Source organism: Trichoplax adhaerens, genomic scaffold, assembly GCF_000150275.1.
Source record: "Trichoplax adhaerens TRIADscaffold_4 genomic scaffold, whole genome shotgun sequence".
Taxonomy (NCBI): Eukaryota; Metazoa; Placozoa; class Uniplacotomia; order Trichoplacea; family Trichoplacidae; genus Trichoplax; species Trichoplax adhaerens.
In genome coordinates, this window is record NW_002060946.1 from 7611823 (window position 1) to 7630653 (window position 18831).

Here is an 18831-nt window from a genome sequence, read left to right on the forward strand (position 1 = left end):
TTTATAAATTCAAATAATCTAATATGTAGAATAAGGATAAGCATATACCGAAGTTCTAGAAAGAAGAAATATTTCAGAAAAACATCCGGTTACTATGTTGCTAAGGATATCACTTTAGGAGAGTTTATAATCTGATATCATTATTTTATTATATATGGTAAGCATATTTGGCATATTATAATTTTAAACGCAAAAACTGTATTAGCTTTTAAATTGCAATCATAGGGTTAGTTATACGTTTTTTTTGCCGTATCGTATTAAGCTATTTTCTTAATCTGGCATCTGTGTGAGCACTGCGGATATCCTAATCAGTAATAAATACTATACCTTATTAAATTAGAAATTGGATGAGAAACTTAATGAATAATAATTCTTTAAGAGCAATACATCTCACTTAATAATAGCCAGTTAAGCTTAATGCAGATACGACGGGATAAAACAAAGTTAAAAACACAGGTTATTATTCATTATTATCGAATAGAACATCATAAATTAATTTATTTAATCAAAACGCTTTAATATCAATCTGAAATATCAGTTCTAGAGTAAACATAGTGATGACGTTTTTGAATTATTACTAACATATAGGAACATGGCTTCTACTTCATTTTGCCGCATAATTCTTCAGTCACCGAACTACCCACATAGACGAATCGAGTTATCTCAAATATATTAATATTACATATTTGTAACTTAAAATACCACATACAGCATATGCAGTATGAAATATGTTTCTATAACGTGCATAGATTACAGTGAATCAGCTTAATTGCGGATACAAGCGTTCATAGTTAAATTGAAAGAATAGAATAACCTGTCTTGGTTGCTAGTAATTTAAGGAAATAATGTCCTTGTCTAAACTTCATTTCTCTCTGCTAAATTCCGATTATATTACAGTATAAGCTTTCATTATACGGTATATTCAAGTATGCTACACGATTGTTTACTTTAAGTAAAGTATGCTTTATTTGTATAATTTTAGTGGCGATAAAACAATAATGCAATTTTTTCAAAAGGCGAAAGAATATTGATGAATCAGTACGAGTATAGCTTAATTTTCTCGCCGTACTAAAAATGGCAGCCCATCACGGTGGTAGCCAACTAGAAATGTAACTATATGAGCTACTGTTAATAGAACTACCATCAGTTATCTTTCTACCTGGTTTAACTAGATGCAGGAGATTAAATTATACTCCGATTGTAACTTTACTGATGTAATGCACGATATTACTAAATCAATGACAGACTAAATTGAAATAAGATCTGGTGCAGTTTAATTTTAATCAAATTGCGCGTAATCTCGGTGAATATTCTAGAAGGTGGATATTGGCTGATTTAAGAGACAGTATTGCATTGGCTGCAAAAAGGTACCTCAATATAGCCAACGTTACTTTGGAAAATGGCAGCCTTAGCCTAAGCTATTTATTATAAATAAATTTATAGTATGCTTATCAAAATCCTGAAATATAGTTAACAATGTTATTTTACATCTATATCTATTTGCTGTATTTTCTCTTATTCTGATTTGAAATGAGTTGATTAATACATATTACCGCCGGTTTGCCGTATTGCATCGGTATATAATACTATGGTCATTAACCGTTATCACGGTAATGATAGAACGATAAACAACTTCGACAATTTAGATTGACGTAAAAACTGAAATCAAAATCCCTTTCATCAGTGCGACGGCTCCTGTGCTGATAGCTACTACGGTTACCGTATAATTTTAGAGATTCCCGATCTTATTGAAAATGCTCAGATACTTGTAAATTCTGAATGATTCCGAAATAAAAATAGATCAAACCATATCTTAAAGTAATGAAATAATTAATATAAGGTACCGCACTGTTCTGAAATAGCAGATAAAAATACTCGGATGTGCTATGAAGGCAATTCCATTTGTCGATTGAAAGATTGGCAAGTATTACTATCGTCAATTCATATAATATTCAGAGCTACGAATTTTATAGTATGAACTTGAATGTTATACATATCAGGTTGTTATTGTGCTCAGGCTCGGCGATTTATGAATTAATGATTTCATTTAATTTAGTTTACCTGATTGAGGATTTTACTCGCCGGACCGATCTCTTATACAATAATTTATTGCATACGAGTACTATTGGTAATCTCCTGTAATTCGCGTTAATTGCCTTTATCCATAATTGTATGCAAGTTTTTAACGTAATCAAGAATCAAAACTGTTTTTGTATAGTCGTTCGTTCATTGATTATTCGTTAACAATTATATTATAGTAAGTATACTGACATTGCTTTTATTAATACTTTAATTCATTTGGGTATTAGCTAGAACAATCATAGCTTGCTGGACGGTACGTACTTTAACCAATACATTGTTAGAATAAGTTATATTTTTATTTTGTTTAAACGCTAATTTTATCAAACGTGAAACTTTGAACTATTTTCAAAGTTATTAGTCCCTATGAGGAAGAACTATATGATAAAAAACTTAGCGGAGGACTGTATAAAGGATGATCATACGACCCAATAATGCAAAGTTAGATTTTTAATACTACTAGATAAGTTCCTACGCCGTAAGAATACTAAATTAACTGATCTTTTTCCTTTTAATTTTAGTTAGGGTTCTTACCAAAATTGAGCCAGAGACATTTACGGGCAATTTTGTTACATGTGTATTACAGCGATTTATTGATACTAAATTTGCTAAGAACTTTTATTTAGACTTTAATAACTTAAATTCAAGATCTACTATCTTAATATTTATCTATGGAATCTAAATACGAATTAAATCCCTCTGACCTCCACGTATCAATCAACAGTCTACCTGGTTTGATAATTTTACAAAAATCTTCACCCAGTAATAACAATCATCAACAAGGTGTCGTCTACAGGACTCGTTTAATGGCGTATTATTGCAGAAATGATTCTTTACCGAGTGTGTGTAAGCTTTATTATAACATTCCTACATTTACTCATACACAGAAAACTAAGCGGAGGCGTACGAGAGACTATAATCGCCATACAGATATAATCCGTCGTTTCTTTAATAGTGATAGCGACGCTATCAACTATCCTGTTGGATGTTATTCTGTACGAATATTTGTCGATGATAATCAATCTTGTTTAATTACTAAAGATCGACGGCGAGATGCATATCATCCTATAGCGTTTCTACGTGATAACAAGCTAATCGGCGGTTTATATGCTAACTTTGATCGTTATGTCCATCCGAGCCTAAGTGAAAAAGTTATTTCGATCGATGAAAAACCTATACGATCTATTATTACAGCTGTATGCCTGTATGGTTATAATTTGAAAGGCATCGATAACTGCGAAAATCAATATCCGATAACGAGCGCAACTCATAATCTACAACAAGATCAAACTATAGAAAGAATAAAACTGGAATGCGATGAATGGCATCCATACGAAAAATTAATTCATCAAACGCTCGAAAATATGGTACCATTTTTTTATGTTATAGGTAAAGGAACTATGCCTACATTATATTTTCATCTTCCGATTGCAGAATATATTATAGTCGGATTACAATTATTTCTAACTAATTATATGACCAGAAAAGCTTTCGACGATTATATCGATTATATAACCGAACGTTCCAGAAAGCATCGTCAATGGTTAGATAATTACTCTTCTCGTTACAATATAACATTGATAACCGAAGCGCCTATTAGTAGATTAGTATTAGAAAGGAACGACGAATTTTGTTTACAACGATTTATGGATGGAATCGATGTACCGTTAAGTCTTTTAAATGGCATCGATAAAGAAAGCGGTAACAAAATTGCAGAACATGTTAGTCAACGATGTTGGATATGGTTATGTGAAAGTCAAGTAGAGCCCTATCGTAGTGTGTGGCGATATATTAAGAGTCAGAAAGATCTTCATTGTAATGAAGAAGAATTATATAACGGTTATAGCTTGATATCGCTTAAGTATATCAGCTATATCGCTTATTTAGCTTGTGTTAAGCAAATGGAGAAAGTAGGCCAAGTGTTAATGGTCCAGCCACTTGATGAAAAACAAGTATCGGTAGCTTATAAAAATTTATTAGGAGATAAATACGGTGGTATATTAGGATTTCATTGGATGGTGCCAATAGTATCGAATATATCTACGATGGACACTTTATTCACTCTAAAAGACTACTTAGCACCGTTAGATAATCTGATTGAGAACGGTATTATTAAGCAATGTTTCCTTGAGAGCGGCGCTGCAGCAACAAACTTAGATAAAAATAGTATAGTTTCTTATACAAAGATTAAAGAGCAGTTACTATCGAAACATCGGTATCTTCTTACGCAGCAAATTGATTCGATATCTTAAAAGTAATACCGTTAATCTGTGGATCTTTACATTTTAGACACTGCAGAATTAGTAATATCGAGATTATAGTAGAAACATCTATGTTAGAATAATTTTGTTGATTTACCCTTATACGAAGAGTTTCTTATTTAGATATATGATATTTAAATATAGCACTAGCTTTTATGGTGATATATACAGCCTACTGAAATTAGTAGTTTAATTAGGGAATCGAGAATAATCTTCTTACAATTCAAATCACTGTGATTGTAATTTACTTATGGTAGATTATCGTAGAAATGTTCCGTGATAGGAAATATTGTAATCTGACAATTTTGTATTAGTTATTCGATGTCTATCTTGGTAAATACTGTTGTCTTCATTCGGTAGCAGTAGATAAAATTAGCTTTTGATTCATTATCAGGCTTCAACGTTAATATTACTAACTAAGATGTCTTTGCTATTGTAAAAGAGTATATAAATGCGATAATCGTATAATAAAGTTAGTTCTTGTGATTCGTGTTTAACGTAAGATCCGAGGTGTCTAAGTCATTTTGTAGTCTACTAGTATAGGAAAAGTGCTCCTGAAAGAGTAGATATTGTTCCCTGATAAATGATTCAGGGAATCGACTGATTGATCTTGCATTACGTTATTTTGTAGCAAAGCTGTTTTGCAACAGTAATCTTTATCATCTTCTACACTACTACTAACTTGGATATGGCCAATCAGACGTTGGCACTTGTTACTGTTGCACTTGGATAGTGCACTATACAGAATGTTGACATATAGTATTTCGAACTCGAGATCATTTTTCCTTTTCTTCTCTCTTACCCTGCCACTCAATTAAAATCTATCTCTCACTGCACCTTGTACGTTAACTCTTAATAAGACTACAGAGTGTTATTCTTAGACTGAGTTATGGAATGGTAACATTCTTGGCTTGTTTAAATAGTAGTTCGTTGTTCAATTTTCTATGATATATTCCTAGTAATTTTACTATGCTTGAACCTGTGGCATAACAACCTGTGATTAATCCGTAGTCTAAAGCATAGAAGTATCGACCCACATGCTGAACGTATTCGAAACAGCTATATCACGCATCTTAGTATGGCGAATATAACATTCATATATAATTATAAATTGTAAGATAAACAGTTGCAAGGATTTTAGCAAATTACGGTAGTTACGTGTTACATCAATTCAAATCTTTATTTCTCAGAAAAGAATAGCTAATAATAAAATACATTAAGATCCACTTCACTAAACTACTAACTAACTATAATATGTGTTATTGGGCTTCTAAAAAGAGAAATTTCAGTTTAGAATAGTGATATCAATTATTTATTATCAGTTATACTATCGCGAGATAGTATCAAATAGTTTTAATCCTTGAACGATAATGGACAGTATTTCTAACACCAGAGGGCACTTTGCTGCACGCAATCAATAGTACAGCGTACAATTTCTCCATATTATCCTGATAGTATCTTGATAGATTAGTATTAATAATTATTATTCTACCGGCAAAAATATAATATGCTCAGGCAGGGAAATTGTGGGTCAGCAAAACAATTTTACTATCAAGTAAACAGCAAAAGTATACGCGAGGTATAGTATAGGGAGCGAGCGATATACTAGTTATGATAGTATCAGAACTACACTTGATATTAGGAAGCATATATTCTAAGATAATCCTCTAGTTATATTCTGAATGTAACACTTTAAAACTTTATGGAGAATATATTTTCGTTGATTTAGATGGGATATCCAACTAGTATTAAGAAAAAATCTGATAGTTAACTCTAGTTTAGAAGTCTGATGAGTTGTTCAAGTTCGATGCATTCTGACTAGGTTATACTGTACTGATATTAGGAAGCATATATTCTAAGATAATCCTCTAGTTATATTCTGAATGTAACACTTTAAAACTTTATGGAGAATATATTTTCGTTGATTTAGATTGGATATCCAACTAGTATTAAGAAAAACTCTGATAGTTAACTCTAGTTTAGAAGTCTGATAAGTCGTTCAAGTTCGATGCATTCTGACTAGGTTATACTGTACTGACGTAAATTGCAGTAAGCGATCAATACTGTAAGCGTTTATTCTGAGTCCTGATGATTGTACTGTATGGGAAAGACAATCCAGGCGTCCATACGTCTATTACGTACAGTATACAGTACTGTCATACTATACTACATGGTACTGTACACTGTGGCAACGTACTGTACTACTTACTATAAAGAAGTTTCATATAGTATGAAGCATACAAAATTAATTTGAACTGCGCATGTGCGATGAAGGTTTGCTGATTGTTGCTCGAGCTTAAATGGCAGTCTAGTGATCTGGTCGATAGTGGTGGTTGGAAATAGTTCAGAGTTGATTCTGCTGCTAAGGTAATTGCCTATTTAGAAGCTCTTTCCATAGATTAAATAGTATCTTACTGTGTTATCGTCTCAACGTAGTGTAATGGAAACGATGGAAGAAGAAGATTGGCTATGGATGTTAGGCCAAGCTGAGCAAGCACAAGTATCCAACGATATCTATGGAGCTCGATCATGGCTAATTAGTTGTAAATCTTTATTTCCTGATAACTTTCAAGTTCAGGTAATAAAGACATGATAATTCAGATAATGATGGAATACCAATTTTACTGATGTTAACTTAGAAATCCAGAGATAGGATACTATAGTCTACTATATTCATATATGTATTGATTGTTGATTTATAACGAAAACGCGATATCAACGTTGAACATTAAAGACGTCTAGCTAGGTTAAAGTCGGTAGCGGTTTACAGTGTTTACGAAATAGAGAATAAGAACTTTTTAAAATAAAGTGCATTGGGCATGATAGACACTATTCAGTAACATTTATTTGATGTTTGTCTATGTTGAGCTTGAGTTTGAATAAGGATATTATCGAATTAATGGTGTGCCATGCTGTGGATTCAATCTAATGATTCCTTTTCCTATTGAATTAGCTCTTTGCCTATAATTTTGAAAAAAATTGCAAAAAGTACCGCCAAGCTGCAACTGTTTTAACAACGATGTATGTTTGCCATACTCTATCAGCCGTTCCTGTTTATGATAGAATATTTTAGAGTAAAATTGAAACCTATTGAGAAGATGCTATACAACTTGTACAGTATACCTGATTACAACTTAATATGTTTGTTTTATTGTATTACTTAAATAATGCCTGGTACTCGTTCAACAGGCTAAATAAATTTACTAGCGAAGACAAGCTATGGCAACTCCTAAGAGACTCCTGCCTTGCCTTATTTGTTGGTAATAGTGAAGACAATGCAGAATTTGAAGGTGCAGATAAATACACCTATTTAGTGATATTTGAACTTACCGGATAAATTACTGCATCATCAACTATTGTTGCTTTAAAAGCTACCAGTATTACAGTATGCTTTTGAAGTAATTCCATAATTGACGTATAGTGTCCTGTGTCTTATCGCTATTTCCTTAAATTTTGAATACTTTATAAAATGATATATTACTTCTGATAATTCGTGATATCTGGTTATCGTTTTAGAAATACTAAATGAATTTAGCGATGAAGAGAGGTTGGGTTTATTAACTGCTACTGCAGGTAAAATAATTTAAAAAGTAATTATATTGGATGAGTTTTAGTTTGCTTCGATGATATGTAAGTTTACTGTAGCGATGCCTATAATTAATTGAAATAGTTTCAATATTGCGAATGTAATTCATATTATCCAATTTAGATTCTACACTAGTTCATAGTAGAATTAATGTTACAACTGCCATTTATAATCGAACAGTATCACACACCTAAAAAATTTTGTCTCTGGGGGTATACTTGTAGACAATAGTCAACAAACTGCTGAAAAATGCAAACTGAAGCTGTTAATACTACGAAATTATCCACAGACCATAATAACCCATGGCGTAAGCTCTAAGCATGAATTACGGAATGCATGTATCATTAACTATTTTGATTCTAGCAAAGTATAGGTGCTGTAATGTGTATGGTATTCATTTACATGAATACTTCGAACTTGCAACAAATTTTAATTAGTAGATATTCATATGGTTGTTAAAATATTTGTAATATCACATTGTTTACTCCGAAAAATTGAACAGAAAGAGCTAGTGAATACCTTAGAGGATGCATTAAACAACCCAAAAGATGATCGGTACTTAATGGAGTTCGAATCTTTACTAGGTACATTATCCCACGCCTTATTTGCATTTTTTAATTTCTAATCTTAACAAACAGATATTATATAAGAAGCTCTTGACGTTACGTAGTATATATTTTTAAAAAGTCTATTGATAATTAAATGGGTGTGTATGTTAATTTATTACAGCATGCTCCGTTGTTCCTTTGATTTTAAAAAGCGACCGTACATTCTATTCGCTGACAACCCGGATGAGGTACTGATTAAATATCGCACAGTCAATTTCATTAATTGTCACATTTTTATAGCGACTACTATAAAGAGTAAAGTTGTCTTTAACAGTAATTTACCTCTTAGTTTAATTGGAAATTATCACTATTTTTTGAAAGTACGATGCCGATAATATTGTATATCTACCTACGACTTCTCTATACAACTGGCTGGAATTGTCTATTCGTTACTTTCTGCTCAAAAAACATAGTGGAAACAGTGCGGCGCATTACAAAGATGTTATCGATACTTTGGTGTCTGTCGCATCTAAAGCAAATTGGGTTAATGATGGAAAGATTGAAGAGTGCTTTATACCATTGCTAAAGGGGTTAGTATCAACTATCATGCTGCCGTGAAATGGTAAATAAATAAAAATACGTTTAAATAATATGTCACGTTGTGGTAATTAATCAATTTATAGTGACGTAGAAAAATGCTGGAAATTGCTACAGAACCTCAGTCAATCGGACATAACTAAAGAAGAAGTTTTGTACTCATACTTTGTGTTGTTATGCTATGCTGCATATCATTATAATCTAAATGCGACAGGAGGTTTACAATTTGATCGCCAAATTTCTAATTGCTGTGATGAAATTGTTGATCGTTTTCTTGATTATAATTCTTCTTTCATGTAGTATTTGAAATAGAAGATAGCGCAAACCTGGCTCTTGGTTCTGCCAGCAATAATGGATACGTTTTACTGCAATCGGTTTGCGAAGTCACAGCGTCTATAGAGGTGAGCTTTATTTCGCCTTTACTGTTGTATTGTTTTTAGAACAGAATAACATAAGTTAACATGAAGCTTATCTTAGCAGACATGTAGAAATTAAAGATACTGTTTGATTTATGCTTGAAACAATCGATCGCACTTACTAATCCGCTTTTATTGCTATTATATTTACGTTCCACAACTTAGGATAGCGATAACGAAGATGTATATATGGAACCGAAACCGCCCGGTAATTTATTCTTACAATATCGTGCGGTTATAATATTGCATCTATAATGTAATGGCTATGTTTGCCTAGTAAAGTTCACTGTGTTTGATTTTAATTTTTCCTGAATGTGATAATTAAGCGTCTGAACCCCACTTTTATCCATTCTTGACGGTGGCTACTAAATGCTGGAAGGTATTGGCCGACTCCGATTACCGTTCTGGTAAATTTTTTTATGATTGTCAGCCACTATTAAAAATTGAAATTCTATTGTCAGCTTATTTCAAATCATGCAAGTCATATTAAGCCCTTTCTGCATGTATTTATTTATTCTTATTATTTAGACTTTAGACGAATACGAAAGAGACTACGTTTCGAATATTACTTTACTTCTCTCCGTGTTGATATGCTTATTTACGAAGTAAGAGTAAAAATACTTATTTTGGTACGGTTCGATATGCTATTAATTTCGATAACTTGACTAATCAACGCATACGTTTATATTAAGGGAGAATATGATGGAGCAATAAAATGGATTAGTAGTCATTTATCAAAGACGGAATTTGACGAAGAAGATGCTCCACATGTGAGATTGTCGATAATTTTATTATAATCTTATTATCAGTTTTAATAGTTGACTGATGCATCTTAAGGAGGGGTAGAAATATCCATTTATTTCACTTTCGAATTAACATATACCAACCACTATTCGAAATAATCTTATAATTTACCTCGTTTGATGTAATAAATCGGATTATTAAACTCTTCTTTACAGTCCGTCATACGTTTCGTGTTACAACTTGCTAGTTGCTTACTTTGCATCAATAAGCATAAGGTAATTCTAATAATTTACAATTGCTAGATACTATTATAGAGGTACAGACAAATAAGATATATGTATTTAAGTATTATTCAATCTGCAAATATTACAGGAAGGCTGTAGGAATATTTTAAAATTTATGATGCTGTACGCTCCAGTAAATCACATTCAATCTTCCAGTGGAACAGACATGATTATAGACTTATCAAATGATAGTAAGTTTAAAGATTTATGAACTGTATCAATAACTTTGCTTCAAATTATGACTGCGTTGTAATCAACTTCTCGTAATTCGCTTGATCTAGGTAATAGTAAGCGATTTATAAAGTTCATTCCTTACATCGACAGCAATTTAATGAAGTTCTGTATTGAGCATCTACTATATTGTTTGCAGGTATCGTATTATCTGGCATCGTTATCCTTTCATAATATTTCTAAAAATGATTACATACTTTTCGATTTCGATAGAGAGGAATAACCAGAAGATCTGACGATACGGCCATGGGTCATATCATCGTGTTATCGCAATATGACTGGCCAAATTACTCATCTTATTTTGACTTTGTGACTGAAAAAATCCTTGAATCTGGACAATTTACCTATCCATCGTTCTTTGATTACGTTATAAGTAAGTGATGTTTATGTGTTCCTATATAAGTTACAATAATTTTCAATGGCAGGCCAATATCGGACAATGCAATCTTGCATATCTTAATGAACCATTTTGGACAAACATTGTAGATATTGATATTTTGGAAATATTCGCTCATTTTAATTCGACACAAGGGGGAGAAAATGATAAAATTAGGCTATCATTGTTGGCTAAAACCTCAAGTTCTACAAGGTGCATCGTAATGTTTAGAAGTATCATTAATAGCTTCAATTTACATTTGAGACTTATAATTAATAACATGCAGAAATATCGTAATTCATGTGAAAATTTATAATCTAATTCCAAAAATTATGCCTGTTATATAGAACACGTACAGTTACTAGGGGATTAAATAAGGGCGCAAAGGAAGAGTTTCGCATCGCAATGGAACGCCAAATCCTCAAATGGAATGACTGCGTCAACGAAATTCTCCAAAACTTCTTAACTTCAGAACATCATTCCATTCTATCTTGTTTCTAACGTACGTACTGTTAATGTATCTATCTTCTCCCTTGTGCATATCAATTAATACTAATTAAAATCTGTGAACTTGCTGTAACGTCAAATTTTTTGAACAGCTTCCGAGATAAAGTACATCTATAACTTATATTGCAGCTTTGAACAAAAAGTTTAAAGTGGTTTATGAAATGTTAATAAATTCTTATGCTACAATTCATTAATTTTTGCTAAATAATTCAAGTTACATGTCGAAATGATATTACTGCAAGTAAATCATTACCATATCATTATTGTTATAAGTTCAACAAAAGTATACATTCTACTACTGTATGGGTTATCGATATTTGATACAAGAAAAATCTGTTGTGCAGTAGCTACATTAAATTGCTTGAAGCCTATTATGCTTTTCGCGATCTTTTCGAGCGATCAATCTCGAATGGGTCATCGCTATCGTCTTCGTCAACCTGATATACCAAAGAACAGCTAATTAAATGAAGAGAAACGACATTATTAATTAATTGGAGATATATAACGGTGCTTACAAGATTAATGACTTCCGATTTCTTGGATTTTAATCTATTGGGTAAAAAGTTAAAGTATTTCCTCATTCGAGATATTTAAGAACTCGTAAGTTTTAAGTCAAGATTACATTCAACAAAATTATAAACTTACGTAGAGCTAGCCGTAGCAGTTGCTGGCTTCCTCGTGAATACCTTCATAATTATCGGATTTAGAATACGTTGTTATATGTATTAAAACAGGAAACAATGATTGCAAACTGGTATCAATTAAATAAGTACATTAAAAAGGGTGCTATCTTGAGAAAAGCGGTACTTACAGAGCCTGAACTTGTAAGAGCTGCTGTTATTAGAAGATAATATGTATAAGTAAATTATAACAATGTTGACCGAAACTAAAATTTTAGATGTAAGTATTTACTGCCTCTGCCTCTGCCTCTGCTGGGCGTTCGAGAATTCCTATGGCCTCTTGTTTGACCTCGAGCACGATCACGGCTGCGGTTACCTCTCCCGTTATTTTCTGGATTTGCGGAGGTAGATGGCTTAACAATATCTTCATCAGAATCACTGAAGTCCTTTTCATCGTCATAGTCTCCCCTGTGACGCCTTTTAATTTGAGCACCTTCGATCGCCTAGCAATCACAAGTGCAGGGGTAACATATAGTAAACATAACAGTTGAATTGAGTAAGAATTTGGTAATAGGTAAACTAGTATAAATTTAAGAACATGAGAACGAAATCTACTTTTCGCATATCTTCATTTCCGAAGACCGTTTCTTTATAAATTTCCACCTTGATGTAAAATTAAGTCGATTAATACCTATTGTTCAGTACAAATAGATCTTGTAATTTATAGTAATCAAACATACTTGTTGATCCAACTGAAGGTCAGTCGAGCCTTGATTTTTCTTCAGCAAATTTTGCATCTTTTTCAAAGAATGGTGTACTAGTCTAAAATAGTAAAGTTAATGAAACATAGCGTGAATTCCACAAATTAAAATTTATCAGCTTTAGAATATTTTCATACATACTCCTCAATAATATCATTTTCTTCCTTGTCTACAAATATCCTAACCGCATCTCCAATAGCTTTTTCAGATAGAAATTTCATTTGATAAGACTATATAATATAAAAAAAAATAGCGATCCCTTGCAATTTAATTGATTAATAACGAGGATTAATTAATTAGTTTATTGCATTCGATAATTTTAATCTCTATTGAGTCTACTTATGAAATACACTTATACCGAGTCATTCGCCAATAATTCAGTAATGATATTTTCTATCTTGACGGTTCGCTCAAGTATACTTATTGGCAATTCCGCATTTTCGATTGATTCCATCTCTTCGTCGTCTAATATCAAGAATATAATGTGATCAACATTTTAAAGTGCGTTAGAAACAACAATTAGTGACACAATTCAATAAATAAACTGCTACATTCCTATATTACGAAGTGTTCCAATAAATCAGCAAATTCAGGCTTTTAAAATAATATATATTGTATGTACCTGTAATTTCCCTCCTGGTTCTTTTTTTATAAAAATGTACAATATCTTTAGGGTTTGCTACACGACCAACAAACTGCTGGCCAAATCTCAATGAATTAAATGGAATATATCCACCACTATAATCAACCTATATTAGTAAGCATGATAATATTGTCAGTGAAATATAAGTGATATAAGGATTTAGTAGTCTCACCGAATTGTAACGACCGCACCTTTAGTCTTATTAACGGCTCCGTAGGCTGTCTTGTACTGCCAGAATGCTCAGCTTCAGCTTTTGATATCATAGATTCGATCTATAGTTGAACAATTGTTGACAGTACAGATAAATAAAAGCAAATTGCGTCATTTAGTTTTAACATTATTCCAATCACCTTTTTTTTCACGTAAGATACAATCTCTTGTTCATGTCTTTCATCGCAAGAAATGCCAGTTTCTTGAAGACAAAGCTCATCGATGTAAAAAGGTCGGACAGTATTTAAAGGAATCTCTTCTACTTTAAAAGTCTTGTTGAAGACTTTTAAGATCGCAACATGCCTATTTAAAAAAAGTTTAATAACAGCTTGGAGTTACAAGAGCAAGTTTAAGTACAGGAAAGGATTACATATTGAAGGGATTTGAAAATTATAAAGAATATATGTCATTTTCATAGTTGCTATTACTTTCTTTTAGCTTCCCCTTCAGTTAAAGATGTGGCAACTGTTGAACCCGGTTGACAAACAAAAAAGTTGGTTTTAGGATTCCATTCAGGAGTTATTAAGCTCTCGTGCTCATGACCCCAAATGACTAAATCCAGAAAATCGCTTAAGAATTCTTCTGGGATATAGTTCTTTTCGCCGTGTTTAACCCTAGAGCAATAGTAGGTTATTTCGTATAGTTTTCCTTCATTAGACCAACGTGTTATCTCTATGACTAACCTGTTTTGGTGCACTACCATAATATTAAACCAGTTATCAGTGTCCATTTTCGGTTTTAACATTGTTATTTTTTCACTGGCAAAGAGTCGATGTAGGCGTTCATCTCGTACGGAACCTAACCCGTAAACTGCCAATTTTGACTTGCCTTTTTGCATCAACAACGGACTAATTGAGATTTCATCAACGGAGCTTGTTTTTCCAAAGTAGTTGACTAATCCCGATGAACTAAGCAAGTCGATAGCTGATAAATTCTTGGAGCCGGAAGGATCATCATGATTACCATGTATTGTAAAAACCGGCGTAGAAATATTATAATTTGGATCTTCATAATTAATGACCGGGAAACTGAAACAATAACATGAGTGATAACATTTTATTTTTTTCCTACATTAACATCATAATAATGTTTATTCTGTACGAAGAGTACGTAAATTGAGAAGTGATTTTAATATACTTTTTAACGTATTTGATAGAGTGAGTTAATTTGAGCAGCTAAATACGCAAGATCTGACCTGCTGGACCAAAAATTGACGGACTGATCGCTCAAAAATTCCACTTGACAAGGCTTATCACCAAGGCAGTATTTCCTTAGTATTTCGATACATCCGTGCAACGTAGCACGAGAAGGCTTATTTTCATGAAATAAGTCGCCTCCAAGTAACACAAAGTCAACCTAACATTCGTAATCAAGAAAGAAGTAGGTATATTGTCATAGCTAGTGGTTAGGCATTGCCCGATATCAATTTGATTACAAATTTAATTGTGCCTATCCGTTTCACTGAGATGGTTAGGTACGGACACTGCGAGCTTATTTCAATTATGAATATATCATTGGTCAATGAAATTAGTGATGAACTACCTCATGCTCTTTAGCTATTTCAAATACTTCTTCGAAGGTAACTAACGAATCATGGCCGCGAATTGGATCTTTTTCTTTATAGCCCAAGTGGCAATCTGATGCTGAAGAAAGCAATGGAAATATTGAGAGTTAAAAATAACAAATGATGAATTATTTACAAGTAGTTGGTTACTATTGAAGCTATTAATCTCTTTGATGAGAAGACTAGCAGAGAGCAATATTTCATAAGTAAATGTCTACAGTACAGTACAGTATTATCTAGGGTACATATAAACTGTATGAGACTACGTGTAACATGAATTAATCATGTAATACCGTCATTCAAACATCATATCGATGCGCATTCGAATGAATAAGCTAGCATAATCGAAGTGCTCATGCATAGCATGAGTAAACTAGGCGAAAAGTGTTTTCTAGCTAGCCATAAATAATATCATTCAGTTTGCAGTAAGTTTACAAAATTATGTCGTTTGAGCTTTACAGTACCCCTATTTTGTAGAGTACGTATGAATATCTTAACAGCAAGAGTAAGTATGGATTATATCACTCATTTATAGAAAAACACAAAGTGAAGATGTTTTTTCTTTACAATACCAAAGTGTAAATTGTAATTTTACTTTGTCGTGTACATTGCATAGCACATCACTCTATTCCTCTTGGAATATGTGCACAACCATTGACTCCGTATATCAATAAGAATACTGCAGTAGATTGCATGTACTGCTGGTATTTAAAATTGTATGATGTAAAATCAGGCAAATCTGTATCACTGCATGGCGTCTATTACTATCGTTAGCGGAAGTATACGATGCTTTCTTCTTGCTCCAGTTCTAGACATATTTGGAAACAGTGTAAGCTATAGACTGTAAAGATATCCTAGTTACAAATTTGAAGCTCAAATAAGTAACTGTTATACAGTAGTGTAGTACCCCTATCGACGAGCTGTCGCATTGGATCACTACTGTAGTCATCTCGTTGTATATTACAACATCGTCTACACTAGAGGAAAATTGACAGCCAATTATAAAGTCCATCACTGCACTATACCAAGTCTCCTCTATCGACAGTATTGACTATACAGTAGAGTAAGATTGCAGGCGGACTACTGTACAGTACTCAGTCATGCACTACCCCCGTAAATCCTATTTCATCATCTTAGCAAAATGTATTTCCTTGCATGTTGTCTAATATCAAGACTTACCAATCAAGATGGAAAAGGTATCCTCTTCTTGCTTCCTATCATATTGAATTGAATTGATTATTATTATTATTATTATTTATTTATTAAGATGACATCATAAATATAGCAAAAACTAACCCAACTAGTTGACTACATAGCTATATTAGAATAGGAATACTCAATTGCATAGTATTATCATAAGTTATCCAAAAATTCAATCTCCATTGCAACAACGAAAGGGAAACCTGCCTGTTTTGCTCCATTTTCCTGACCTCGGTAGTCTTCGACCTGAGCAGATTGCAGAGTTTTGCCGCTTTGCAGCACACTGACTGCACACTCAGTTCAGTATTGGCTCCATTTCGTTACAGCAACACCGACCTCCAGTTTGGCTCAAAACTACACTCTAGTTAATAGCGTATCGTATTAACTTTAACATGTTCAAACGGTTACGCTAGCAAAACCTGTGGGTCCACGCCGTACTGTACCGGACTGGAACTTTCTGTACAATACCGTACAGTGTACAGTGTACAGTGTACAGTACAGTAATGTCATGGGAAAAAATGGAACTAAAACTAGCGTGCAAATACACTAGTTTATATGGATATGTAATCTTTGACTTGACTGTGTATGGCACCGTTCTGTACTGTACCGCGAAACCTCTTTTCCCCTTGTACTGTACTGTCCAGTATAAACACGATCAACATTCACTAAGTTGAGCAGTGTGCACTTGCGCAGTTCAAGGATAGTGATCCCCCAGAAAGAAATGGGCGCAGTTTACAATTTTTGGATGAAGATCATGGCGTTATCTTGCGTTGCGCACAGCCTCAATCTAGTTTAATTTGCTTGATTGAAGCGAGAATGCCTTGGAAAAGACTAAAAAACTTACAAAGAACGGTGAATGACGAGTTGAAAATAATTTCGATGAATCCTGGATGACCTGATGGATATGCTGTCGAGACGAAAGGTTGATGGAAATGTTGTTCCATTTTGACGTATTTTAATTCAATTTCCGCAGTGTCTGGTTCACGACTGCGGTGTAGTCTGCAGAGGATGCTGCTGCTGTACTGCTAATCACACTACAGTGCTGTACAGTAGACGTACACTATATTATACAGTACATGTTTGCGAACATTAACTTACAGTACTTCATTTTGTGTTACTACCCTATTACAGCAGAGTCCGATGAGCATACCGTGATATTGGTATTGATTAGCATCGATTACAAATTGACTTGAAATTGAAATGGGTCCATTTCACAAACTTGTAAAATGATGATTTGACCATATGGTCACCCCGACCCACTGTTGATGAATGGAGTGAATGAGTCATGTATAGTAGTGTATAGTATATTTGCAGTAAATTAATCATCAAGTTGACAACATACGACACTGTCTGACTGCGTGAACGGCAGCCGAGAAATTTCTCACTTAAGCATCCTGCAAATTGGAACAGAAACTTTCAACACTTCAAGCAGGCCATAAGTACAGTACTGTACAGTAGGTACAAAAGCAATGCCAATGTTGTCCGATACGGTCACCTGATGCGATGGCACTCTGTCATGACACGAGTGGATCAGTGCCAACTTTTGATCGAATAAAACTGCCTGCAAAGAGAGAATTGGGAATGGATGTTTTTTATCCAAGTTGGGGACTAGTTTGGGACAGGGATATACCGAATTCAGTCTTTCCTGTGTATAGTAATATTAAAGCTCTGAAAAAGTACAGACAGACAGCCGTTCGGTACAGCGGTCGATTGTTTTTGCCTCACCGTTGATACTGGTAGAACTGTTAAGTACAGGAGTAGGGTACAGTACAGTACAGTACAGTGCCCAGTCCTGTATTGGCATGGAAGTGCACTTGTACTGTACACTGTACACTGTAGAGTACAGTCTTCTGTCACCATGAAATTGAACCGGTTCGAGCCGGACCGTTCTCAGGTCTAGTACAGTGCCGTAGTTTTGATCGTTGAGCCTGAATGCTGGGAAAAAAGTACAGACAGACATGCGTCATGACACCGTCCTTTAGCCACGACAGTACAGCGTATGCAATGAAAGGAAAATGGTAGGAAATTCAGTTTCAAATTTCAAGGGAAAACGCTGGACAGTCTGCAAAGACTTTGCAATGACGCTGTACTGTACTTTACTGTCGAGTGTTTTTTGCCTGACCGTGGACACTGGTCGTACTGTACAGTCCTCTTTGTACAGTGTACAGTGTACAGTACAGTACAGTACTGTACTGTGCTCTACT

The 18831-nt window shown here is 33.7% G+C and overlaps 3 protein-coding genes across 3 annotated transcripts; 2 read left to right on the top strand and 1 right to left on the bottom strand.

Annotated features, from left to right (window-relative positions):
- Positions 1–2750: 2750 nt before the first annotated feature.
- On the top strand, positions 2751–4331 carry TRIADDRAFT_56046 (uncharacterized protein; the record flags this gene model as incomplete). Its single annotated transcript, XM_002111681.1, has 1 exon — positions 2751–4331. One exon carries the CDS (start codon positions 2751–2753, stop codon positions 4329–4331), a length of 1581 nt encoding a protein of 526 aa, XP_002111717.1.
- A 2458-nt stretch (positions 4332–6789) lies between these two features.
- On the top strand, positions 6790–11623 carry TRIADDRAFT_56047 (uncharacterized protein; the record flags this gene model as incomplete). The annotated part of the gene is made up of 14 exons (XM_002111682.1): positions 6790–6918; positions 7294–7361; positions 7530–7630; positions 7857–7913; positions 9372–9472; positions 9653–9695; positions 10016–10092; positions 10180–10257; positions 10447–10506; positions 10604–10706; positions 10797–10885; positions 10960–11119; positions 11233–11335; positions 11470–11623. The coding sequence occupies 14 exons, from the start codon at positions 6790–6792 to the stop codon at positions 11621–11623; spliced, it is 1323 nt and encodes a 440-aa protein (XP_002111718.1).
- Positions 11624–13141: 1518 nt separating this feature from the next.
- On the bottom strand, positions 13142–15507 carry TRIADDRAFT_24372 (uncharacterized protein; the record flags this gene model as incomplete). The annotated part of the gene is made up of 9 exons (XM_002112192.1): positions 13142–13240; positions 13369–13466; positions 13633–13759; positions 13845–13925; positions 14004–14166; positions 14292–14477; positions 14547–14891; positions 15059–15219; positions 15403–15507. Coding segments are annotated over 9 exons (1365 nt in total), but the record flags the coding sequence as incomplete, so codon positions are not given.
- Between the last annotated feature and the right edge of the window lie 3324 nt (positions 15508–18831).